We start from the raw sequence: 26870 nt of genomic DNA, 5'->3' as shown, positions 1-26870 counted from the left end.
ATTTCTGATCTATGTTCAGCAGACAGAATGACTCAATATTAAGAATCAGGGCATTTACTGGGTAACATAGCATGACCAAAGTGGTGTTTGCAATGTTCCACACAATTTTTGTATTATCATTTACCCAAGGGTTACAATGTTTCCCATGTGTCAGAGAGGGAGTATGGTCTGGGGGATAGTGCCCAAGACTGCAAGTCAGGAGTTATGGGGTTTATTTGTGACTCTGCCAGCAACTTGTTGGGAGACACTGGGCAAGTCACTGAACCTCTGTGCCTCAGGTCCTCCACACTTGTAAAATAGGGATAAAGCTTGCCTACCTCCCAGGGACATTGTAAGGATTAGTGTCTGCGAAGTGCTTTGAGCTCCCAGAATGAAAGGGACTATACATTTTATATGTTAATTAATACCCGATATATTATTTTTACAACAAACCTAGGTATCTAAACAGCAACATTTTACTTGTTTTCTCCACAATGCCACTGCTCATCTAACCGAAGCTACTCTCAAACTCAAGAGCTGACAAAACTTGAGACAATGACAAGTTATATTAGTTACTTTCAAATAAAGGAAGTGCCAGCCAGCACAAAGACTGTGGGAAAAACACAACACCCTCTGTTGCCCCCCTGCCCCTCTCCCTCACTAACAAATCCAAAGACTGTACTATAAAAAGCTTCCCACAGACTCCTCACTAAACCCATTTTGGGGCAAGCAGTAACTGAACGCACTATCCCTCAATGTGCTAGAAAGCCACCTCTCCTCACTGACGAGGAGGAACCAATTAGCAGTATGGAAGAAGAGACTAGTTTCTGCTTGCTCTGTGGGATTTGATAATGGCAGAGATGCCCGTATTCCTCCAACAATACAAGTCTCACAGGTCCCAAATTATAGCTAACTTCAGTCAATTTTCAAGTGTTAATGAGATAAATGGCCCCAAATACATTACAAACGAACTTGTTCAACTTGACAGACATTAGTCCAGTTGAGATGCCGGAAGTACAGGCTTCAATCAAAAAGCTGAAAAATAAAATAAAGCAGCGAGAGATGATCAAATTACAGCAGAAATGCTTAAAATACTTGATACCAGCATCCTAACAAAACAGGGAGAGCTGCTTAATTAAGTTTGGGGAAAAGAGACCCCTCCTCACCAAGAGAAACATGGAATAATTGTCAGAATATTCCAAAAAGATTAATTTTACTGATTGTAACAACTGGAGAGGAGAGTTACACTACTCTCTGTTGTAGGGAAAGCCTTGTGCAGTGTGATACTAAATTGGATGAAAGCAGCAGTGGATGCAAAGCTTAGAGAAGAACAGGCTGGCTTCAAGCCCAAGAGATCCTATGTAGGTCAGATATTCACATCAAGGACCACAGAACAATGTCTAAAAGGGGAAGCTCCCTTCTTCATCAATTTAATTGATTTTCATGAAGCATTTGATAGCCTGCACTAACATACATTGTGGAACATGGTTCAGTCCTATAGAATCCCAGCTAAAGTCATCAAGACCACATAGAGATGTGAAGAGCTCTATAGAAGGTGAACAATCAGACAGAGTAGTTAACTGTTGACATTTGTGAAACAGGGCTGCATTGTATCTCCACTGTTTGCCGTAGACTGGATAACAAAGAAGTGTATTAAACACAAACATAGGTACAGCATGGCTAGATGGCTAATGCCTAAACGACCTTGACGATATTGTGGTTCTGAGCAGCATCTTCAAAAAGTTACAAATAAAGACAGACAACTTGGCAAAAACAGCAGGCCAATCATGGCTCAAAATTAGTTATGCTAAAACAAATATCCGTGAAAGCCAGACGCCAAGTTCTAACATCACAACAGAAGTCAAAAAACAGGGGGGATAAAAATCAATGATTAAAAAAAAAATTGTATTTTTTTTATTTAGAAATCAGATTTTTTTGATCAAATTTTTTGAGGGGAAAAAACCAATTAAAGATAGTTTTAATTAAGATACATGATAGCTCAAAGATCTCTCATCATGGAATAGGGATTATAAATTCTAATTTTATAGTATGAGACAATACATTCATGTTATGTTTACAAAATACATGTTTCTTAAATTAGTTCCAATAGTTCATGGATTAGGGACCCAATTTTATGAGGTTCCAGGGGGTTCTGTATAGATTTTCGTTAATCTTTCTATCTGCCCAATGGGACTCAGTGCTCAGTCTACAAGATACCATCAGAGACGCTTAGTTTTGCAGTTCCAAGACTGTGGATTTGTGTCTCCAGAGATAATGGGCTTGTTAACAGCAAAAATGTTTTTAAATACATACATACTATATAGAGGTGAGAAATAACAGACCTCAACCCTACTGTCCCTCTACAAATTCGTGTACACAGAATCAATCCCTTACCTCTCTCTGAAAGTGCAAAGTTTCAAAAAGTTCAATGAATAAAAAAGATTGTTGGGAGCAGAATAGATTGGGACAAGGAGAAGAAGTCTGGAGATAAATGCGAGAAGGGAAGGACATACAGTAGAAACTATTTGAGAAGCATATTCCAGAAGTCTTGAGGTCTGAGTGTAGCCTTCCTTGATTTGAGATCTACCATATCATTTTCTCCCTAGAAGGAAAAACCTATAATGGCAGCAGGCTGTAAGAGAGACCCAGTTTGGGAATAAGTACCAGTCAGGAAATACATGTTTGTTGATGATATTTTAAAGAAAGTCACACTAGCGAACTGGTGGAAGTCACTTAAGCATTTGGATTCAGAGACTGTTGAAGTGCTAATCTCACTTTTAACAGCAGTAGCTTCTTCTGGTGAAGAAAGAATATTTTCTTCTTTTGGACTAATTCATTTCAAATTGAGAAATCATTTGGGACCTGAAAAAGTAGGAAAGCTTGTTCTCCTTTTCCAGATTATGAACCAACAGGAAAATGAAGGTGAAGACAACTGAGTTAGCTGCAGAAGCCAATATTTTAAGTTTCTCATGTTGACCTGGCGGACAGTCGATTTAATGTTTGTTTTTTTTAAGTATTTCATTTATATGGGGGGGCTGGATAGCTCAGTGGTTTGAGCATTGGCCTGCTAAACCCAGGGTTGAGAGTTCAGTCCTTGAGGGGGCCACTTAGGGATCTGGGGAAAAAATCAGTACTTGGTCCTGCTAGTGAAGGCAGGGGGCTGGACTCAATGACCTTTCAGGGTCCCTTCCAGCTCTACGACATAATTATAACAAACAACATATGGAGATATACCTATTTTAGTTAAAAACAATTTTAAGAAAAACTGCTGATTTTAAAAATCTTGAATATTTAACTAAATTCAAAAATGCATATGCTTGTTTTGTTAAAATATTATATGTTTGCCGTTGAAGAAAAAAATCCAGAATACATAACGTTGTTGTTTTAGTTAAATAAAACAAATTTAAATATCTGTCTGGTGATGTTCTCCTCCTAATACAGCATGGCAAGAAAATCATCCAAATATTAATGATTAACCTGTTGAATTGGAGATATTTATGAAGGCACTGGGAGGTGAACTATCTGTTTCAATTACCTTTGGTAAATGAAATGACCAATCATTTTCTGATATGGCTTTAAAACTAACCTGAACAGTTTTCAAAATAAATCACTTTACAAATGTAGATTGTGTACCTTCTAAAAATGAAACCTACATCCATCTCTAGAAGTTGTGAAGAATGTGTATTAAGGTTATAACAACCAACAAAAATGCACTTATGTAGAAATCCATGATTAAATCGAGTCTTCCTGACTAGTGATTTAAATCAAATCCACCCTGGTCAAAAATATCACGAAGAGCAACTCATCTACTGGGCAGTACCATATTAGTTAATGGATACCTCAAGAAGGAAGTGACATCAAGGACAGGAAAGACATCCACAGTATTTAGTAAAACTTAACAACGTATGGCAATCAAAGATATTCAGCACCAGAACAAAACTGACAATTTTCAATTCAAACGTAATCTTGGTGCTAATATAGGGCTGCAAGAACTGGAGATCTGCTAAAATGTTAGAAAACTAGATGCATTCAAAATAAGTGCCTACAAAAGATTCTGGACATTGGTTGGAAAGACTTCATCACCAGGGAAGGGAAGTCACCAACCAGCAGCTCATTGTTCAGGAATCAGAAGGCACCACTGGACATATTTGGGGCATGTACTTTGGATGCCAATGCACACACACCAACGTGAAACTGTCAAATAGAGACCAAATGGTGTGAAGACGTGAGGGCACCCATGAGACATCTTAAGAACCACCCTTAGCAGGGAGAGTAGACTAGTAGAATAGACTACTGGAGAGTAGACAGAGCCAACAGAAGCAGCAGCAAATGACAGACAGGAATAGAAGAGACTGGTTTCCGCCCTGTGCGCTAACATTGGTGTAGGAAGGATGTAAAAAGCACATTCCACCTACATGAAAAGCATGTGACTACCTAATAAGCCTGGCTGACATAATCTGAGGTGAAGATGGTGGGGAGGTTTTATTATTATTATTATTAAATATAAAACACACACACACACCCCTAACCCCTACTTCTAAGGCAAATTAAAATTTGCTAAACAGAAAATACCAGAAATATCCAATCAAGGGAAAAATAAATAGTAAAGCAAACTTCCAATCCTTAACTAGAGACATTATCTCAATTCTCCCTACTTAGACATTTCTCACAGGAAGCACATCAGACAGAAAAAAACCTAACCCCCAAACAAACTGTCAAGCTACTTATGGTGAGTGGGAAAAATCTTTTAAGCCTCTTATAGTTTAAGGGCTGGTGGGTTGCTGTTTCATTTCACAATTTCCATTACAGTCAGTGCTGACAACTTCTTGTATTCAAGATAGGCTTGCAAAATTTTACGTTTCTTTTGCAATACTGTGCAATAGGCAAGGGGCCATATTTAGAGATGATGTAATGGGATGTGTAATTTATGTCAGCAAGGGGAAGTAACTTACATGAATGAATGTAAGGGAGAGGATAGCAGGAAGAGTAACTAATGGGGGCAGGGAATCTACTTTATCTTACTCCTTCTTACCCTATCCTGTTAGCTGCTTTTCTCGCTATATCCTTCTCTTCCATTCCCTTGGCACTTCCTAACTTGTGTTCATCAACACCAACATCTACATCAGATCTCAGTATTTGGTCTACGATGTACGTCAGGTTTTGGAATGATTTTTCTTCTACAAAAGCTGGAACTGAGCAGTTTTAACTCTGGTCATTCTTGTATTAGAACATAAAAAAACCAAAACAAAACTCCATACAATCTGCCCTCTTATCTTAAAGTATTAAGAGGAGCAGAAAAATGACTCTGGTAATATGAACATTTTAACAAATTTCAGGATTCTGACTGGATTGCAAGCAGATTTGTTGCCTGCTGACTTTACCAAGGAATGAGCTTCTACTACTTGATGCACTTGTTAGCTCTGCAGAGCCAATGCAACAGAGGAGACCTGGATTATTTTTCTGGCTCGTGTACAATCAGAATGGTCAGCTAAGGACCTTACTCTATTCCCACTCTAGTCAATGGTAAAATGCTAATTCACCTCAGAGGCAACAGGATAGGCCTATACACTTCTCCTGCAGAACTATTAATAGTGATTATGGGTGAGCCAGAGAGATGGATTTTCAGATGCTGGGTGAGGTTGCAAAGCTAACAATTATAAAAGCCATCCTTACTTGTAAACTGAACACACTTGCTATGAATAGCATCGTGACAGAGTCCATTAAAAAAGAAAAAAAGCAGAATAGAAGGAACTTTATTGTTCAAGTGGAGAATTCAGGCAACTCTGAAAAGAAGACTGCCATGGTAACCTTTACACTACCCCCATCTTGCCTGAGTACACCTGAGTTTACAACAGCCTGAAAATTTACAAACCAATACACACACACAAACCACTACAGACAAAACCAACCAAAAAAAATCCACATCACAAAGGTATTTGCCTTTACTGTGAAGACACAGTGGCCTTTGCTGTGAAGATCATGAAAAAAAAAAACAACCAAAGAACTTTTATTCCCCCATAACACTTGTCACAGGTAAACAGAATTTTGCAAGGCAGATTGAGTAACTAGATGTGACTGGCAAGGCATCTGCTTGAAACGAAGAATGAAACCACCAGTACTTAATGCTAATCATGTCACCAAGTGACATTTATGCTGTTTTGTGCTACTCTCAATCTGTGCCTCAGGTAGTTCTCGTGTCTGTATGACTATTTATTTTTGGAAGGCAGGGAAAGACCATTTGGTATGCTATTTCTACATATGTACTCTTTCCATCAGAAATCAGTCTTTCCTGCCAGAGACAAGGACAGCGGGACAGCTTCCAATTCCTTGCCAGACTGGAAAATGAAGTGTTAGCATTTTAGAACAGGCCAGGTGCTATTTGCTCCTCTCCAGGAAAAGAATAGGCAAACTCTTTACATTGGCATCGTTCGCTAGGATTCATCTAGATAGGGAAATGGAAAAAATATCCTACTCACATTTCTGTTATCATTTGAACTAGCCCATGATCACAGACTTTGACCAATTAACGCATGCAATTGCAATGTATTTTTTTAAAAAGCGACATATATACAAGCACTAGGAATTTGTTGTGTTAAATACTAACTGACTAGAGCAAGTGTGAGTAAACAGAACACACCAGAGAGCTTATGGAAGAAGTCTTGAGAAAGACAAAAAGTTAGACTGGCAAAACCATAGTTTACAAAATAGTTTACAATCCAGTGTAATCCTTGCTTTCTTGACTAAAAATACAACAATATGATTACCATCCCCACATTCAAAGATATTAAACTATCCTGCGCGGAAGGTTTCATGTAGATTAGAGGCCATTTAATTTCTAGTCACTAAGTTTGTAAAATAGGCCATCAAAAAGCCATCAGGTGGTTTTTCTTACTTTTTTTCTCCTAAGTCAAATGAGTGAATAGCATATCAGCTCTCAGTAAGCAGGCGATCACTTCACAAAAACATAGCTGGCAGTAACTGACACCCTTATTTGCAGTTGGAGCAGAGGCCAAGAGAGGAATGGGTCATAAAAATTCAACTAGCTTCCTACTGCTCCAGATCAGGGTTGAGGCATGCAACTGTGGGTGAGAAAAGTTCTCGCTACTGATGACCGTGCTGTACTTTTGGAGGTAAGTGTCACTCCAGCACCTTTCATGAGTACTAAATTCACTAACTGTAACAGCGCAAATGTATAGAAAAAAATAAGAGGAAGAGGCAATGCATATAAAATATGGACAATTATTTCAATAGACTATAAAAAGCCATTTGTATAGGCACTGTAAGTAAAAAAAAAAAAAACCTCTAATATTTAGTGTCAGCTGTGTGACCTCACATGTACTCACATGATTGAGAAACTTGCTGTCTTTGGTGGCCCATCCTATCTGCATCACTCCTGAGGTAATAACTGTGACTTCATAGTACCAAACCCCAGAATCAACGCAGAACGTACATCGAACACTTTCAAAAGAGGAGGCATCGCATCGAGCCTGAAAAACAGAAGTGGAAAATGTATTAGTTGTAATTAGCTGGCAGTCACAAAGAATTCTGTCTGGTAGATTTGATAAGTGCCTTACAAGTAAAATTGTAAAAGCACTTAAATTCCCAAACACAGTGCAACCCCTTTCACAACAGCAAAGGCTGTATACCTGATAGAGTCTCAGTAAAACTGAACCAAGTTGAATGTAGTTCAGAGAAGAGCAACAGAAGTGATCAGAGGGCTACTGGAACCAATTTAAAGATTAAAGGCTTAAAAAAAAAAAAAAAAAAAGACCAAGTGGGGAATGATCTAGAACTATCTAATAGGTATAAACATCAAGGAGGGACAGGAATTTAGTGCTCTAGGAATATATCCCTAGCAGTCATAGAACAAAATTAAGAAAAACATTTTGGCTGAATTTCCTGATGGTGAGAGGTACTTTCTCTAAGGAAACTGAATCCCTGTTGCTTTGGGCTTTTACGATTAGACAGGACAATAGAACAAACGAACAGGGAACAAAAAAAAAAAAAACAAAAAACACAATCTACTGTAGGGAACAGTTCTGCACTACATGGGAGAAGGATCAGATGGATCTAAAGAGGGGGTGATGTTTTACAGTGGTCATTTCTGGCCAGGGCCGGCTCTAGCCATCTCGCCGCCCCAAGCACGGCAGCACGCCGCAGGGTGTGCTCTGCCGCTCGCCGGTCCTGCGGCTCCGGTGGATCTCCCGCAGGCGTGTCTGCGGATGCTCCACCAGAGCCGCGGGACCAGTGGACCTTCTGCAGGGACGCATGTGGGAGGTCCACTGGAGCCTTCTGCCGCCCTCCCGGCAACCAGTAGAGCGCCCCCCGTGGCGTGCCGCTGCAAGCACATGCTTGGCATGCTGGGGCCTGGAGCCGGCTCTGTTTCTGGTACTAAAAGCAGGTTAGAGACATTACAGTCCACTGCTAAAACAGAATTCCTTCACTAGTTGTGTAGAGCCCAGAAATACAGACTTGTTGATTCTTTGAAGGCTAAAAAAAGGGGAACAAAAAGTGAACTGAAAAGGTGATATCTTGTAGCTTTCTTCAAAACATAATTCTATGTTGAAATAATCAAATGACATCCTACCTCCAGTCCACGTGGTGAGATCTTAAGGTATTCACTGACATCATTACTATTCAGCATGGCCTTAATATTGGTCAAGTCAACTTTCTCATATGTAAACTGTCTGCCTTCTTTCAAAACTGCAGAAAAAAATTTAAAGCACTATTGCAGGAACAAGTCCAGATTATTTCCATAAATACAAATCTACACACACACACAAAGGATTCAATTCAGTCTTGGCATCTATAAAGCAAAACAGGCATTATGCATACTTGAATGCAACATTATTTCTTTACAGTGGCACTCAGTGTTTGTTAGAACTATAGCCAGGAGCAGGGCATGTCCTGCTTTGAGTATCTGAAAAGCACCTAAGGGCTAACTGTCTCTCTCAAGGAACCATGAGTAAGCATTAGGGGCATCAGAATACATACCAAGATGCGATTCCTTCAGGACACACAAGACACCACCTTGAAAGTTAACATGGGTGGAATTTTACTGTGGGAGGAATGGTGCCAGAGCAATAGTGAAAACTCTAAACTTGCTGCTGTCAGCTATTGGGCTAGGTTTATGAATCTGACCTGAGCCAATTAAGGCTGCCTTCCCCCTCCACTTTCAGTCCTTTCCCCATCACTTCTGTGACTCCTAGACCCTCACAGTGCTCCCACACTGGCTGATCAAATGCTTGAGTTTCATGTAAAACAAAATATTTGAAGTAAAAGCAAGCAGCCCCTGGTGGAATCTTTGAAACAGCTCATGATCAGTGGAGAGAAGAGAAGCCCAACTGGGGGATTCCCTAGCATGCTGTTCAACATGGTCTCCCCATATTTGCTTTAAATCAGGGTGGCATTTGCTCCAGCCCTAAGTTATACTGTACACAGGGTTTTGTTAGAAATTCCACCTTGGAAAGCACCCAGAATCAGGGCAGGGAAGACACAGGATGCTGGGACTGCACAGAACCAGGAGGCAAGTTGCAGAATAACTGTTGTGCTAGGCCATGGAAACTGCTTTGTACCTTTTCCTCCAAATCATTCTCTTTCACACTGGGGAGGAATGGAGAAGCATTTAGCACAGGGGTTCTCAAACTGGGGGTCAGGACCCCTCAGGCTGTCCCAAGGTTATTACATGGGGGATCGTGAGCTGTCAGCCTCCACCCCAAACCCCGCTTTGCCTCCAGCATTTATAATAGTGTGAAATATATATTAAAAAAAGTGTTCTTAATTTATAAGGGGAGGGGGTCGCACTCAGGGGCTTGCTATGTGAAAGGGATCACCAGTACAAGACTTTGAGAACCAGTGATTTAGCTCTACAGAATCATACCAACAACACTGTAATTCATCAGAGGGAGTGAAATGTACATCACAGACTCATTACTATATATTTATTGCCATTCGTAACAAAGCACAAGTAGATGCTGGGTTTCAGCATAAGCAGGACAAGCTGCTGCCTGGGGCCAATCAAATAATTTCACTGTCTCTTCTCCCAGTGGAAGTGAACAAGAGAGGTATGCCTTAAACAAGGCTGGCAGCCGTGTGGGGTCCTTCAGCGAGTCAAAGCTTTGGGCCCACTAGTTAGGCCTGGATTGGTTTGTTAAATAAACGACAGTTTACCAGAGAGCTACTCTTTTTTGGTTTCTCAAATTATGAGAATCTAGTCTGCTTAATAAATCACAGGTCATAATCCGTCCTTGTGCAGATGTGGTACTGGCATAGCCAAGAATATCACAATGGTTTTCTTTGGGACAATGTCAGAATACAAGTGTAATCTAGCTATTTTGAGCTTTGCTGAAACGTCACAGCAGTTACAGAGCAAATAAAGTTGAAGAACTTTAATTTTAATAATTACACAAGGTTTGCTTTTCAAAAATTAAGGCATGCAAATGCACATGGATTTATGCACCTTATTTCTGTGTGGATACTGGATATTTGCACATACAAATATGACTAGACATATAAAACTATCAATAAATACTTACACAGAACATGGTATCTGTGCAAAACACACACACACACACGAGCGCCATCCTCCAAAGGAGCCTTAGTGTGAGAATCCTGCTCACACTATACTTACATAGATTGTCTAAACTCCACTGGGCACAGAATCCCACTTGACGTTTTAAATAGTCTGGATTATCTGTCCATTTCTCTAACAGAGCAAGCTGATCACTAATACAGGATTCAGAAATTGTCATTTTATTTTCACCTGTAATTTAAAAGTGAAAAAAAGTAATAGATGTAAACAAGAAAGAGTGATTTCAAAGACAAAAGGTAACTATTTTACAAGTACACTATAGAAATATTCTAAATCTCAATATTAAACAAAAAATATAAGAGTTCATGTACCTTCTCCTGACAGAAATGCAATATTAAATATTCAGCATTTTACTGTACTAAATCATCTGAGAGCAGGGCTATTAGCTAGGAAAATAGTCTATTAACAGGACATTTTTTCCAGCCATGGAGAGGCCTTCAAAGGGCTCCTATGCCTCTTCCCATCCCCAAAGCTACTTTTGATGGATAGCAGACCCTACGTGGCAATAATCTGAGCTATATTTGAGGACAGCACACAGTATAGTGACGGAATTGTGTTGTGTTCCACCCATTTTCTTTCCAAGGGGGTTGGGGTCACTAGAGCAGCAGTGACGCTGAGGGCCTAAGCACACTTTTCCCTAGAGTGATCTCATTCCCTGTCAGCCCAGGTATCGCTGATCCTTATGGTGCACTAGGCTTAAGCTACAAGTTGGGAACTTCAACGTGCTTATTTCAAGTGCATGCACCTGGGACAGCAGATGTGAGCTGATGAAGGAAATAACCATTCTGGGGCAACATTAGCTCTACTGTTTTTACCGTAAGAAGTACTAGGCTAATACTTACTTGTTTGTGCAAACTTTTCCAGTGCTATTAGTGCAAAAAGCATTACCGTCGGATGGGACTGGAAATTCTAAAGATAACGAGAGTATTAAACACATGCCATAACTGTGCAAGATGTTTTTGTTGGTTTGTCTAATATAATGAAAACATTTTCTTAAAACGAGCAGTCAGATTACATTTTCAAGACTCTTCACAAGAGAAAGGCAGAGATGTTATGAGTAAGGCTACGTTTTAGTCATGGGTATTTTTAGTAAAAGCCATGGACAGGTAATAGCCCCCTGACCTGACCATGACTTTTAATACCCATGACTAAATCTTACCTGCTGGGAGGGGGTGCTCCTAAAGATGGCTGGGGTGGTGGTGGGAGCAGGAGAGCTCAGAGCAATGCTTCTGCTGGGAGGGCGTGGCCTGGGGTCCCGCTACCACTGATGCTGTACTGCTGCTCCAGGGTGGTGCCAGGGACCAGCTGCCTGGGGCTGCCAGAGCAGCGAGCTGCTGCGGCTGGCCCTGGGGCTTCCCCAGCTGCTAGAGTGGTCCCGGGGGCAGCTGAAGCAGTGCTGCAAAATTCATGGAGGTCATGGAAGCCGTGACTCTCATGACCTCTGTGAATGATCTGCAGCATTAATCATCAGCAACGGACACAGTAGTAGGGGGGAAGTGGGCCATACTAGAAGTACTCACAGGACCTATTTCATGTCACAACAGTTTTTTACCAGTGTAGTCTATCTACAGTAGAACCTCAGAGTTACTAACACCAAAGTTACAAACTGATCAGTCAATCACACCCCTCATTTGGAACCAGAAGTACACAACAGGCAGCAGAAGGGGGAAAAAAGCAAATACAGCACACTATTGTGTTAAACTACTACAAAAAAATAAAAATAAAGGCAAAGAAGCATTTTTCTTCTGCATAATAAAGTTTCAAAGCTGTATTAAGTCACTGTTCAGTTGTACATTTTTGAAAGAACCACCATAATGTTTTGTTCAGAGTTAGGAACAACCTCCATTCCCAAGGTGTTTGTAACTTTGAGGTTCCATTGTACTTCAATGGAGCTGCTCCTGATTTATCCTGATGTGTCACTAGCTCTCATTGAAGGCCACTGAACTTAAAAAACAAAAACAAAGTTTCTAGCCCCAAATGCTAAGATTATTTTTTTTCAGAAAAACTCATTTTTCTGAATTAAACCTTCAAGATGCCTCGTTTTAGTAACCTCAAATTTTGCAAGTTTTTTTCCTTTGAACAGAATTCATGCAAAAGAAATTTCAGATGAAAAGCAGCTATTTGAAATAATTGAAGTGTAGGCTTAGCAAAAAGGAAGGCTAGCCTTCAATATGCTCCATAATATAAACAGAAAGTTTTGATCCATACATTATATTTTATATTTGATATATAATTTTAAATGTCCTTATCAGGTGTTACGTAGAGTTTTCAGTTTGCCCTTATAGTAATTAACACAAACAAAGGAGATGCTAATAATGATTAACAAGCAGTTTGGCACTACCCCAAGAGAAAGTTTGGTAGACAAAGTAGTTTATTTCTTAATCAAACAAGCATTTTATTAGCAAGTGAAAGTTTCTTCTAGGTTAAGCCATGTGATTTCTTTAGAATTTGGTAAACTGTAGTAATAAGTAATACCTGGCACTTAGATAGGTGCTTTTCACTTGTAAAGCTCAAGTGTTTAAAAAAAAAAAAAAAAAAAAGGGTATCATTACCCTCATTCACAGATGTGGAAACTGAGGTACAGAAGTTGAGTGATTTGCTCCAGGTCATGCCGTACATAAATTTAAGAGCTGAGAAGCACTTAGGTCTCTTGAATCTCTGCATGTGGCCAACTGCAGGCCATTCTGCCATGAGGAAAGAGGTGACCCTTCCCAGAGGTGAGAGTCAGGAAGATGAAAATTTGTTAGAACCCTTTGTTGGACAGTCTTAGTAGAATAGTCTGATTTTTTTAAAAAAAGGGAATTTAGTGGTTGTGAAAGATTAAACAATATCCTCTGTTCATCCAGAAAACAGACACAGCATGGGCAAGATCCCCCAGATTAATGGGGCAATTTATCTGAACCGTGGGGGAAGGAAAGGAACACCCCTCAAGGATGTCTACCTTGCAGCTAGGAGCGAGCCTCCCAGAGTGGGCAGACAGACTTGCTGGTGGGGCCTGAGCTAGTGCTCAAAAAATATAGCAGAGTGGATGCTGTAGTGTGGGCTCTTAAGCCCACCCAACCTCCTATGCTTGAGAATCTGAGCCACAATGTCCATGCTGCTATTTTTAGCATGCTAGCTTAAGACCACTGGCACGAGTCCATCTACTAAAGCTGGGAGGCTCATTCCCCGCTGCAGAGACATACCCCAAGAGTGAAAATTCAGTCTCACCCCAGACACCCCACCCCCAAAACACATACACACGCCTATACCAGTTTCAGAATAAAAGACGAAAACAAAATTTACACAAAGTCAAAACAAATAAAACCTATGATAATTCTGCTCTACCCTTCCACTATATATAATCTACACAAAGTTCATCATACTCAGTGGTGACATCTGCAAGTAACATGTGTCAAACCAGAAACTTATGTTGTGAGTCCCCCTTTGAAATAGCAGCTAACACAAGAGATGCTTCATCCAACCTGTAACTGCCTGCTAAATGGCAGGTGTTATTACAGAAAAAATAAAATGTGATCCACTGCAATGCTCGGATAAAAAATTATGTTCAGTTAAAAAGAAGTTATGGTTATATTGTGCCTTTGCTTAAAAACAACCGTCCCCACGTCTTTGTTTCCATGATACCTACAAAGGATTCAACGAACTAGCAAGTTCTGCAGTTTCCAAAGACATTTGACAAGAAACAGCCACAAAGAAAGATGGACTTGACTTAATTGGCTCCCTTAATATTATACCAATTACTTGTAATCGTGGTAAATGATAAGTGCAGAAAACCTTTTGAAATCTTTTATACCTATTATAGTCAGCATTTCCCACAACAGAATCAAATAACTACTGCAAAGTTTCCTGCTGTAGTTTGTGCATGTCTAATAATGCTTTCGCTCTTGGGAAAAAATGGCTATGGAGTTTATTAACTTCCATGAAGATTTTCACTATATATAATCTATGACCCTGATTCTGTCCAAAGCACCATTCCTTTTACACCAGGGTTTCTCAGACTTCATTGCACTGTGACCCCCTTCTGACAACCAAGTTACTACATGACCCCAGGGGAAGGGGGTGGGGAGCCCAAGCCCCGCCGCCTTGAGTAGGAAGAGAGGGAGGCTGAAGCCTGAGCCCTGGACCAGGGCCGCCTTAAGGATTCAGGGGGTCTGGGGCAAAGCGGGATAGCGGACATAAAAAAAGGCGCCACCTGCTGCAGCACTTGTACTCACCAGGCAGCGCTCCGAGTCTGCGGCAGATCCTTCGCTCGCTCTGAGTCTGTGGCGGCACTGAAGGACTTGCAGCCGAAGTGCCGCCAAAGACCTGGACTGCCACTGGGTGTGTAGCCAGAGAAGGGATTCTTGGCAGGGCTCACGGGGCCCCGGGCGAATTGCCTCATTTGCCCCCACCGTCTGGGCAGCCCTGGCCCCGACGCCCTGGGTGGAGCTCAGGCTTCAACTTCAGCCATGGGTCCCAGCAAATCTAGTGATGGCCTGGATGACCCCATTAAAATGGAGTCATCACCCACTCTGCGATCTCAACCTACAGTTTGAGAACCGCTGCTTGATACTGTTCAGTGCTTTAGCCCTCATGTCAGGAGTTCTCTGTGAGGAAGGCTTGCATAAGATCCTAAGTTAATCATGTGCTGGGAACCTCTCCTATATAAGACATTCACAACAATTCTAAAGCTCTCTTCTTCTAAACTATATGAAGATTAGTTTTGCTTTAAGGGGCTTAAACTACCCAATGGCAGTAAATTCAAAGATCAGGATTAAAACGCTTTCCTTTTAACCCACTGCACTGGTAATGCAATCTGGCTAGTATGTCCGATTGCTCTCTGCACCTCCATCTGATGGAATGGTGAGGGACAGACTTTTAACCTTAACCCCACATTTTCGGGAGTTGTTTGGCCAGGCCCTTGACGTTAATGTTGCTTTTGGATTTAATATAAATATCATCTGTTCATTTCTGGGTACCAAGTCCAAAATCCCTAGGATTGCTCCTAGCAGGAAATATTCCTCCTCTACTCCAGAGAGGCCCATCCTTAGTCACCAGTTACCGATCTGAACTGGCAGTAAGGTACATAACCCAGACTATAAGCCTTCTATCTGAACCTAGGCGTCTTTGGCTTGATTATGGCTTACTGTGAATGTGTATCTGAAATGTAGATAATTTTAGCAGTACAGTACTTTTTGGTGAACTGTTTGCAGAAATAAGAGCACAACAGAAATTTTAGAAGGAATAAGGATCACTGCAAGATATCACAGGGTATTAAAGTACAAGATAAGGGACATCCTTTCCTTTACTCCAAACTAACGTTCAGCTGCATCCTTGACCTTTGAATTGACAAGACAGCGACTTCTTAGTTCAAATCTGTTCTTCACTTTGGTCAAAGTGAACGGATGAACTTGTTGTCTAGGAATACAATTGTGTATACCGTAACTTCCATAGCACATTAGTATCAATGCCAGGGTCTGAACAGCACTAAGAATTTTGGAGCAGAGACTCATTTTCTCTAGGTTCTGTATAGTGCCAGGCACATATTCTGTGCTTCACAAATTAAATAAAATAAAATAATTGTGGTCTTCAATTTCATAGATAGTCCTTCCTTTCTTTTTCATTCTCTCATTAAGCCTTTTTGACCCCTTCCTTATTAAATGGAATCTTTCTATAGTCTGATGTTAGATTTTCCAACATCAACCTAGAAAAGTTCAAAGTTAATGAGTCTGTCCTTTATTTTGATTATTTTTAATTTGTATGATTTGGTTTTGTATGTTGAGCTCATGATTGATTTAAGTGAAAAATGCTGTATGTAGAGACAAAGATCCCACAATTACAAAAACTGATCTTACTGCGCTCCGCTGCAAGCAGTTTCATACAAAAAAGAAGAAAAAATATCAGCAGCATTTGCTGAAAAACAAGAACATTTACCACTTATGCATACAGAAGCAATTAAGAAGCTAGAGGAGCCAAGAATGCTACTGTGCTTGGATACTTACCAAGCTCTGCAGTAAATATTCCAGTATTCCTGGGCTGAGTAAGCCTATACTTGCAGGACCTGCAAGAACACTAAAAATGAAATGCATGTATGGGAACTGCTGCATTATCTTTTCATGTCAATTAAAATTTACCAAGGGGGGCATCTTCCCTGAAAAAGGCTTTGAATTCACAAAAACAAATTAAAGTAGTACTCAGGGCTATGTTTCTGCACACAAGCAAAAAATGTACACTCTACTGTAGGCTTAATTTATGCCTGCAGTTACTATGAATGTGCTCATAAATCAGGTATCTGAATGCACAGTCATGGATCTACCTTCCCTTTCTATGCACAAATAGTCATGTGCACGTGCCATAGCTGTAACCGTGTAGTTCTAATTATCTTCAGTATTACTATAAAGACACCTGTCACCTTGATATCTGATAACACTTATGCCTATATATTTTTGAAAAAAACAAAAACAAAAAAAAAGCCACTGGTCCCCAATGTATATTTATGTAAAGCAGGTAATTTCTCAGATATTTTGTATTAATAAATCAAGGTTAAAAAGATCAGCTTCCTCAATCACTGACACAAAATGAGTAATGCCCACAGGATCAAATTCCGCCAGCTTGATGCCTAGTCACCCAATCTGCGATTGGCATTGTGGCAACCAACTAAAAATGCCCATGAACGCTATCTGCTTAAGGTAGTGTGGTAGAAGGAAGGGCATTCAGTTTCATAAAACCCATGAACTGTGACAAATTGGTACACACACAAAAGCACTATTATAAAACAGCATTGACCCCATCACTGTCTGGATTTCTAGAGAAGCATCTGCTCTCACCTAACCAAATGGAAACGGTCAACTAACATAGGATCTTATTTTGACCTATGGTATCGAGAGGGTGGCGAAGAGGAGGAATTGTAGTTTTTATGTCAAATATCTACATCAAAAGTCACTGTTCGTGTAGGAACTACACAAAAAAGTTATGGTCTTTAGTGCTGTCTCTGAAGCAATAATTAAATGCTATTTTTAAAATGGTGCTCATATCAACAGTGGGGAACAAACTAGGAATTTTAAAAAGACATGTTAATTTCAACCACCCCTAGAAAGAAAAAAAAAGTTGCCAAATGGGGCAACAATCAGAAGGCAATGGAAATTTCACTTTCAGCTTCAGGCAGAGCATTATAAATAAGTGGAGAATAAAGAGACCTATAAAAACAAGAGTCACTTTTTGAAAAGGAAACTCTCAGTGTCCTTTTAAATAATGTAGCTGAAGAGCATTTGCTTCAGGTAACTACAACAGAACAACATTTGTCTGTAGTGGAAAGAACATCCATTATCCTTCCACCTATTCTCTTTAATAAGAATAATTTGTTCTTGATCATCATCTTGCCTACTGGCTAATGTGTTCCCAGAAATTCTCTCATCTACCTAGGTTAGGCCTATAAAAACGTTAGCATTGATAATTGCATCATCAAGGCTGTGTGTCAGGAAATCTTACTTTGCAGATACTTGAAATATATACATGTGTGGATTGAGGTTTTATTTGGTAAATCAAATATTGAAGGAGTTCAGTGTAGTAAAATCAAAGTTCAGAGCCAAGCTGTTTGCTGGTTACTGAAATTAAGCCTCATCAATATTTTGATCATGCAGTAGATTTGGCCTGAGCTGAGAGACAAGATCTCTCCTTGTTCCAAAACGTGACCTCAGTTCTACAAAGTCAGCTCTGAACGTTGCTATGCTGTGACACTATAGAAAACCCAGTTAAGCTTTCAGACTGCTCCTTCTGCTTACCTGCTAGTTTCTCAGCCAAACAGCCCAGAACTGCAGTTGTATTACGATGCTTGGCAGGGTGACAGGAATCCTGGCAGGCAACCGCTCCATTTAAATTTAATATTTCAGTTAATTTCTGCAATGCATCCTAAAACAAAGACAGAATGCTATTTAACAATATAGGAATTACGGAACACATTGTTTTCCACTCAGTCATTCAATACAAGTCAGTCACTCTGCTTCAATATCAATGCTAACAGGGTAACATTACAGATGCCAAGTGATAGTTTCTGTTTTAAAGACAGACCAGAAGTTTAATTTATCTTAAAGAGTTACATTAATTCATTGGTTACTGCCAAATGAGCCAAAGTATGTCTGATAGCTCAAAAGTGAAGTGCTGCCAACTGTATGAGAAATATTGTTTCCTTAACTTCAATGAAGCAGTAAGATAGATGGCAGAAAACAGGGAGAACTACCACCCAAGTGGTTTAATCTGTTCCAAATACCCTGATGCTATTTAAAAAAATAAGTTGATTGTTATAAAATTGAAAATACAGTAAAAAAATGATTTGAGCATAACAAAATTGGAGATAGCCCCCGAGTCCACTTTACAAAACTATGCTGTTGCTGACTCTAAAACCACACCATCTCTCTCTCTCTCTCTCTAATGGCATATCCTACTTATACTCACTGTGCTAGTCTTTTAAACAAGAATGAAAGACTAGCAGAAACCTATGTTGAGCATTAGTTTCCTCTGGCTATTAATGTAGGATTAAATTCGGAGTAAATCCAGAGTAACTCCCACCAATTTCAATGGACTTACAACAGTGTAATTCCAAATTCAGAACAAAAATTGCTCCACAAATGGATCCAAACTGCAACTCCAGATTCATCTCAACCCCTCTATCCTCAAGCTTTTAGGAAAGTTTCAGTTGAGCTGATTCAGACCCCAGCTTCACAACTAAGCCCAACACTTTGGGCTTGGCTACACTGGAGAGTTGCAGCGCTGTAACCCCCTCACCAGCGCTGCAACTCAGGATGTGGCCACACTTGCAAAGTACAGCCAGCGCTGCAACTCCCTGGTTGCAGCGCAGGCTGTACACCTGGTCTGCCTCGGGTGTAGCGATTCCAGCGCTGGTGATGCAGCGCTGGTCAGCAAGTGTGGACACCACCAGTGCTTTTATTGGCCTCCAGGGTATAAGGAAGTATCCCAGAATTCCTGCCCACAACAAACCAGAAGAATGGCTGAACTCCGATCTCCCCGTAGCTACTTGCTAAAAAATGAAGTCAGTCAGCGAAGGCAGGAGAATTGCTTTGGAATGTTCAAAGCTGTTTGCTTGAGGAGAGAAGGGGGAGGGGTAATGTTGAGCAACTGTTTATGTGGTGTGACAGCTATTTAGGAGTGCATAATTAGCATTTAGTGAATAAGAGACAGGTGGGGGAAAGGTCAAAACTTTTAAAATGATTGAAGGTAGGCACTGTGTATCTTCCAGTCCTTAGAACTTGCAAGGCAGGGAGCTGAGAACAGTGTCAGCTCCAAAAATCCACTCTCTGTCTCCCCCACGCTCCCTGTCACACTCCACCCGACCCCCCTCTTTTGAAAAGCACGTTGCAGCCACTTGAATGCTGGGATAGTTGCCCACAATGCACCACTCCCAACAGCGCTGCAAGTGCTGCAAATGTGGCCACACTGCAGCGCTGGTAGCTGTCAGTGTGGCCACACTGCAGCGCTGGCTCTACACAGCTGTACGAACACAGCTGTAACTACCAGCGCTGCAGAATTGTAAGTGTAGCCATGGCCTTAATTAAAACAAAAACAACTCTCCACACAGAAGTTATCAGCAGGGCATTTGGACAAGATTAGTGTAACTGAGTTTATAAAGTTTGACGTTTATATGCTTTTTGGGTCAGATTCTGATCCAGATTTAAACTAGTGCAACATGCAAAAAATCTGATCTTTGAGGGAGGTTACAGGGAAATGTAATTGTGTTCCCAAAAGAACAGCCACAAACAGAACTGATAGATAGCGCGGACAAAGCGCAAAGGGCATAGAGAAGAAAAAAAGAATAGCCAGCAATGATTGAGGAAGGGACTTGAGGTGAAAAAGTACAACTCAACTTAGAATGAGGATGACATTCTCAAATGCAGCTTTTAGCCAATCTTAGTGGAACTACAGTAGAATCGCAAAGTCACAAACTGACCAGTCAACCACACAGCTCATTTGGGACCAGAAGTGCACAATCAGGCTGCAGCAGAGACCAAAAAAAGGTCCAAATACAGTAGAGTACTGTGTTAATTGTAAACTATTAAAAAAAAAAGAAAAGGAAAGTTTAAAAAAAGATTTGACAAGATAAGGAAACTGATTCTTTGTTTCATTTAAATTAAGATGGTTAAAGCAGCATTTTTCTTCTGCATAGTAAAGTTTCAAAGCTGTATTAAGTTAATGTTCAGTTGTAAACTTTTGAAAGTTGGACTTTGCATAGGAGAGAGGAGGGGGTCTCCACCCACAAGAGAAAGTCTATTTAAACCCCTGGGAGACGCCTCCATTTGGTCTTCAACTGGCTAAAGAGATATCCTTGGGGTGGAGAGGCTACCTGAAAGAAACTGGAACAAAGGACAGTAACTACAGGGAGTGTGAGTGATTGCGGGACCCCAGACTAGCAGGAGACTAGTCTGTAAAAGGAAGCTTACTGGAACTGGTGAGGTTATATCTGTATTCAGTTTTCTTAAACATAGACTTGCATGTTCTATTTTATTTTACTTGGTAACTTTGTTCAGTCGGTTACTACTTGGAACCACTTAAATCCTACTTTCTGTATTTAATAAAATCACTTTTTACTTATTAATTAACTCAGTATGTATTAATACCTAGGGCAGGGAACAGCTGTGCATCTCTCTCTATCAGGGTTATAGAGGGCGAAAAATTTATGAGTTTACTCTGTGTACGCTTTATACAGGGTAAAACAGATTTATTTAGGGTTTAGACTCCATTGGGAGTTGGGCATCTGAGTGTTAAAGACAGGAACATTTCTGTGGGCTGCTTTCAGTTAAGTCTGTAGCTTTGGAGCACGTGGTTCAGATCCTAGGTCTGAATTGGATCAGACTGGCACGTCTGGCTCAGCAAGACAGGGTGCTGGAGTCCCAAGCTGGAAAGGAAAGCAGGGGCAGTAGTAGTCTTGGCACATCAGTTGGCAGTTCCCATGGGGGTTTCTGTGATCCAACCCGTTACACAACCATAACAGTTTTTTCTGAGTTACAAACACTTCGGGAACAGAGGCTGCTTGCAACTGTACTAATGTTAACTGTTTTGACTTTATATTAAAAAAAAAAAAAAAAAAAAAAAACAAAGACTCTACTCCACAGAGTGGCCAACGTAAGTATAAACAAATAAAGGAAGACTGAAGTTAAACATCAAAAAGCTAATGTTACTTTAGGTTGACTCTCTATGGAAAATTGTGGCTTTCCAAAAGTTGGGAATACTGACTTGACAACCCTGCAAAAAAGTCTTCAGTTTATCCAGAACAGGTGAATGCTGGACAACAGCACTGCAAGCTTCTCCCCAGTGCTCACAAACCTGAACGTAGGAGACTGAGGGGTTTCTCAAGGGTGAGAAGACAGCTTATTCTTTATGTCCCACTTGGGCCAGCCTTTTCAAAACTGGATGCCTAAAACTAATGCACTTGAAAAAATCAGACCATTTAGAAGTACTGAGCAAGTCATTAGAAACTGGGGCATTTTATACCTCTGGAAAAAAAAAATCAAGCACCCACATTTGAAAGATTTGGTGTTAATACTTGGCCTCTCCTTTGATAACGCCAACAAAAGAGCCATTTAGTGCCAACTGTAATGGTGGGTTTGTTTTTAAATCTGGAACTGGCTGAGATCACATCTTATTTCAGTCTACCTGGAAGACTGTATGGTGTTGACTTTTCACTACTACTCAGGCAGACGAGTACCACTAACCATGGAAGAAAGAGGCTCCTTACCCAGTTACAGTATTTGATCAACTCCTGAGTCATCAGCTACTCAGTTTATAATTTTATTTAAGAGCCAATGAATTAGAAGCTTCCCAATCTCTCACCCTGTAGCAAATGTACAGTAAAAATTAAAGTTGGCACAGTAACAAGTGTAATACTAATGGAAGTTGCAGCAATGCCAGTGTCAGAAAGAGTTCATGACAAAACAGAGATTTAAAAGGCCTTTAAAATAACAACACACGCCAAATCATGTGAGGTGCTGTGTGCCCTGTACTCCCACTACATCCAATGGGATCTGCAGATGCCGAGTACCTCACAGGATTGGGACCCAATAACATCACTTCATTTCAGTTTTTAAAATGCCAGAAGCTAAACGACTGACTTCTATTTGTAGTAAAATAGAATTTATCCAGTTATGAACACACAGCTGGCCATTCATTTTAACCTTACTTTAAAAGTAATGAGATCCAAAAGTCAGTATGCAGCAAACAAAAGCTATTTTTAAAATTTACAATACTGATCCATTTATGGCTAAAATGTGTAAGCTAAAGACAAAAAAATGTTTTGTCTTATACATAGATAAGTCATAAGGAATTCAACACTGACATGAAGTGCTGGTTTAAAACACGGAGAGCTGAATTTGCACTGATTTGGCATTCACTGGGCATGTACAAGGATAAACACACACCAAGCAGGCAGAAGGAGAGCATAGTGGCAAAAGCAACGAACAAACGAAACCTCCCTACTCTCTCTCCAAGCACAAACTATTTTTCACTCTCTTCTCATCTTTTTTCCTGAAACACTTCTACCATCAAATAGCCCATTGAATGCCAGATCTTTGCAAGTTACCCTACTTTATAAGTAGCATCTGTTTTTAGCCGACACCCAGGATGCAGTTTACATCACGGGTGAATGCAGCCCAGAGACTTCCATGGGAGTGGTGACCACACCAGTCTGAAATTTGGCCACAGAACGCATGCATTATTAAACTTACTTTTGTTGGCAGTGGACACTCATCCAGTAGTAAGGTTATAACAGCTGGCCCCAACGGATCTTCTAATGGAATAACTCTAATTAAAGACTGGACTACTTCCAGCCAGCCTTCATCTGTCAACCACAAAACAGAAGCAACTCTCAGAAAATGGTACTGCTATTTAGAAGTGTTCAAAACATGCTGGTCAACATAAAAATCACACTTCAGTGGCATTTAAAAAAAAAAAGTGACCCTATTGAACTCATTTGAATGTCATATTTTAATGGTTATTATTAAATGAGCAGTTAATCATGCATATTGTAGAGCTGTGGAATTTTAATTTGCTGAAGGCTTTTATTTTGGAGAGAATGTAAATTCCTACAATTGCCAGGGTAATGCTAGACAGAACATTTTAAAATGGTCCGGGAAACAATTCCGCCAATTGTGAGCACCTGGCTCTTGATTGGTTACAAATGCATTGGTTCTGAGAGTTAAGTGAGCAATGCTCATTTTTGCTATTAAACAAGAATTTACACTTACTGCCATGCTTCAGACCAGGATTCAGCACTGACATGAATGGGACTGCAGGGAGCATAAGTCAATTCTGATTTTGACTTTTCATTGTTGCTTATGAAAAGCATTGTCAGAAATTCTCACCAATTCATATATATGAACCAAGATTTCCATTTACAGGAAAGCAAAGGTAAATACTATATAAATTAAAAGAATTATTTACAAAAAAATGCATCAATCTAGGTGTTAAAGACAAAGTAACAAGAGTATTGTCAATGGAAGATTTGGGTATGCAAGAAATAAGAGATGGGCCTATAATTTTTCCCAGAAGCAAAGAAAATATAGAAGATTATGGTTTTATCTGAAAGTGACCAAGAGGAGATAAGAGAGGCTTCAAAAATACTAAGGGCAAGTGTGCATAGACCATGTGGGAGTTCCAGTCAGTGCCTTGGTAAAGTTTTAGTGGTATTTGCATGTTGCCTTGAGGACATATTTTGCTTACCAATCCAAGTTTAATGATTACTATCTGAACAGGTTAAGTATTTTCTTAATTACTTGTCTGCAAACTAAGGGCATGCTCACACATATACTCACTGCACTGCATGCTAGAGTGTAAACCAATGTGCCACACAGTAACTGTCCATGTGGATCCTGCTGATACACACTCAAAGCTCCCTAGGCGCTTTGAGCTATGTGGATTTACACACAAGCTCACCATGCAGCAAGTGTATGTGCAGACATGCCCTCAGGTACACTGGGCCCAATCCTCAGCTCTCTGTGCACACTAGGACTGGGTGTTTTGGATCCACAAGGAATGTAGCACCAGGTCTAATGTGGTGCAATCTTGCAGGGGAATGTTGCATACTAAGCGACAGGAACAGACTCTGTGCCAGCACAGCTCAGCATCTAGAGCGTGTTTAGGGACAGGGTGAGGGCATGGCCACTTCATCTGTGACTGCTGCTGCTACTAGACTGGCACTAACCCCTATCTGGAGAGGAAGGGTTGCAGTCACTATTCAAGCACAGGGGCTAGAAGTGTGGCAACCCACTTCCTGTACATGGATAAATTCCATCCCTTCACAAAAGTCCAGCGTACCTCATTGCAGAAAGCCTGTTAATTGAGTTTATAGCTGTCAGCTGCCTGATTTTGCACAGTTCACTTAGTAATTTTAACACAATTAGAAAGTGCATTTTACACTAATACGATGAGCTCAGTGAAATTATGAAGTACTGACAGTATTTCAATAATGAACACAAATTGCTAGATTGACTAGATATAACAACATGTCATTACATGCAGCCATATGTTTCTCTTTAGAAGGAAGGTATTTCTCTGCCTCTGGCAGTTGCAACCAGAATACTGAACAAAATGCGTTAATACCTGTTTCTGCCATTTCATGTAATGTTATCATTGAATAAGGAGGTTCCTGGTCACTGAAAGACAAATATTACATGGTCAAAGTTGCTGTACCATGATCAACACCACATACTTAGAATAAAGTTCAGTGAACAGACATGTACTGGATTCATCTCTAAGAAAAAAAAAAGTTACAGACTGCAAATCTCTAATGGGATCTGAAACAGAAATGTGTATTGCCTTGTACTCTGGCTTAAAGTTACATTTGCATCTCCAGAACAGCTGATAAACAAGATATACAGCGATCTACATCTGCATGTTTAAGATCTAGAGCCCCTAAAGTTTAATACTATACATTGTAAGGCGTTCCTGAAAACATGTAGTAAGAGATACTGTACTTCAGAGGGCACAAACAAAACAAAGAATAGACTGAGAGAAAAAGACATTGAAGATTAAATGATGTTTTTTCTTCCCAGAAAATCTCTAACATCTCCCCCTCCCCCAAAAAAAAGGGGGAGGGGAAGAGGGCCTGAAAGACAAACAATCCACAGTGTCTTTACAAACTTCAGTGTATTATCAAGGGCAGCAGAAAATAGGTCTGTTGGAGGGGTTTGGTGAGAACAAACTGAAAATATTTAATCCCACCTTCCCTTCTCCTTCCTCACCCAAAATCTAGCAAGTGTTCAGCTAGTGAAATCGTAAGAAATACAGAACAACAATTTAGGAGTAGGAGTAGAAATAGAAGAGAGATGGAAAGTCTAACAATACAAGATACTGGAATATTGTAAACAAATGGTAAAAGAAAACTTAGGACTCATGGGAAAGAAAGTAAGACAATGAAAAGAGAGGGAAAGCTCAAAGGATGTCATAGATGCCTCTGATTCATCTGTTCCAGTGAAGCAGCACAGGATTTATCAGAGATTTAGAATGGCAGGTGAAGGAGTTGTTCATGCAATAGTGGAAAGAGTTATGAAAGGGTGAAGGGCACTTCAAAAAAAAGAAGAAGGAAGTCTAGAGAAGCTGGAAGGAAATGATCAACAGCCTGAGATACAGAAAAGATAGCAAAATGCAGTGTGGTATTAAGTGAGAATTGTTTTTCCATCCAGAAGTTAAGAATTTTTAGACAAGTCACTATCACATCAGCATTCCATGAGTATCACATGCTCAATCTCAGGCAGCATTAAACAAAGTTTCACATTAGAGGTTAAGGATGGAATTAAGTATTCTACAAAGGGAGGTTTGCACAAGTAACAAGATGCATTAGATAAAAATGAGGACTCAAGTACAAAGTGTTATTAACGAGGCATCAGAGGGATTGATGTTGAGATCCCAACTATATTCTACACACAAACAGCTATGTCCCATGGCAAATTTTACCCATCTATCGGTACTACTCAACAATGGGGGCTGTACCCATGTAACAGAGTAAATCTGCAGCTCTAACAACAATACTTAGTACTTCTATAGCAATTCTCATCTCTCAAGTGCTTCACAGATGCAACTTGTTCAAGGCTAAAGAGGGAATCTGTGGCAATGCCAGTTTTAGAACTAGGGAATTCCTCACTCCCAGCAGTCTCTATAAATTTAAAGTAGTCTCATCTATCATGTTTGTGTGAACTGACATTAAATACAGTTGGATTAAAAATAAAAATCACCGATTAAAAAGGGTGCAGCTATCATACCTTTAAAAAAAAAAAAAAAAAGAAACCACAGAAGGCAGTTGAAATTACCTATGAAGAAT

At 40.1% G+C, this 26870-nt stretch overlaps 1 protein-coding gene across 1 annotated transcript in view; it reads right to left on the bottom strand.

The window, feature by feature from the left end:
- The window catches only part of RSPRY1 (ring finger and SPRY domain containing 1), a 55425-nt gene that overhangs the window by 6793 nt on the left and 21762 nt on the right, over positions 1–26870 (bottom strand). The window contains exons 3-10 of the mRNA XM_050922778.1: positions 25154–25206; positions 23281–23393; positions 18331–18457; positions 16552–16610; positions 11413–11479; positions 10610–10741; positions 8567–8682; positions 7323–7466 (exon numbers count right to left, since the gene is read on the bottom strand). Coding sequence (XP_050778735.1) covers positions 7323–7466; positions 8567–8682; positions 10610–10741; positions 11413–11479; positions 16552–16610; positions 18331–18457; positions 23281–23393; positions 25154–25206 — 811 coding nt within the window. The remainder of the gene's footprint in view (positions 1–7322; positions 7467–8566; positions 8683–10609; positions 10742–11412; positions 11480–16551; positions 16611–18330; positions 18458–23280; positions 23394–25153; positions 25207–26870) is intronic.

Source organism: Gopherus flavomarginatus, chromosome 14, assembly GCF_025201925.1.
Source record: "Gopherus flavomarginatus isolate rGopFla2 chromosome 14, rGopFla2.mat.asm, whole genome shotgun sequence".
NCBI lineage: Eukaryota > Metazoa > Chordata > Testudines > Testudinidae > Gopherus > Gopherus flavomarginatus.
This window is presented reverse-complemented; position numbering and strand designations above follow the sequence as displayed.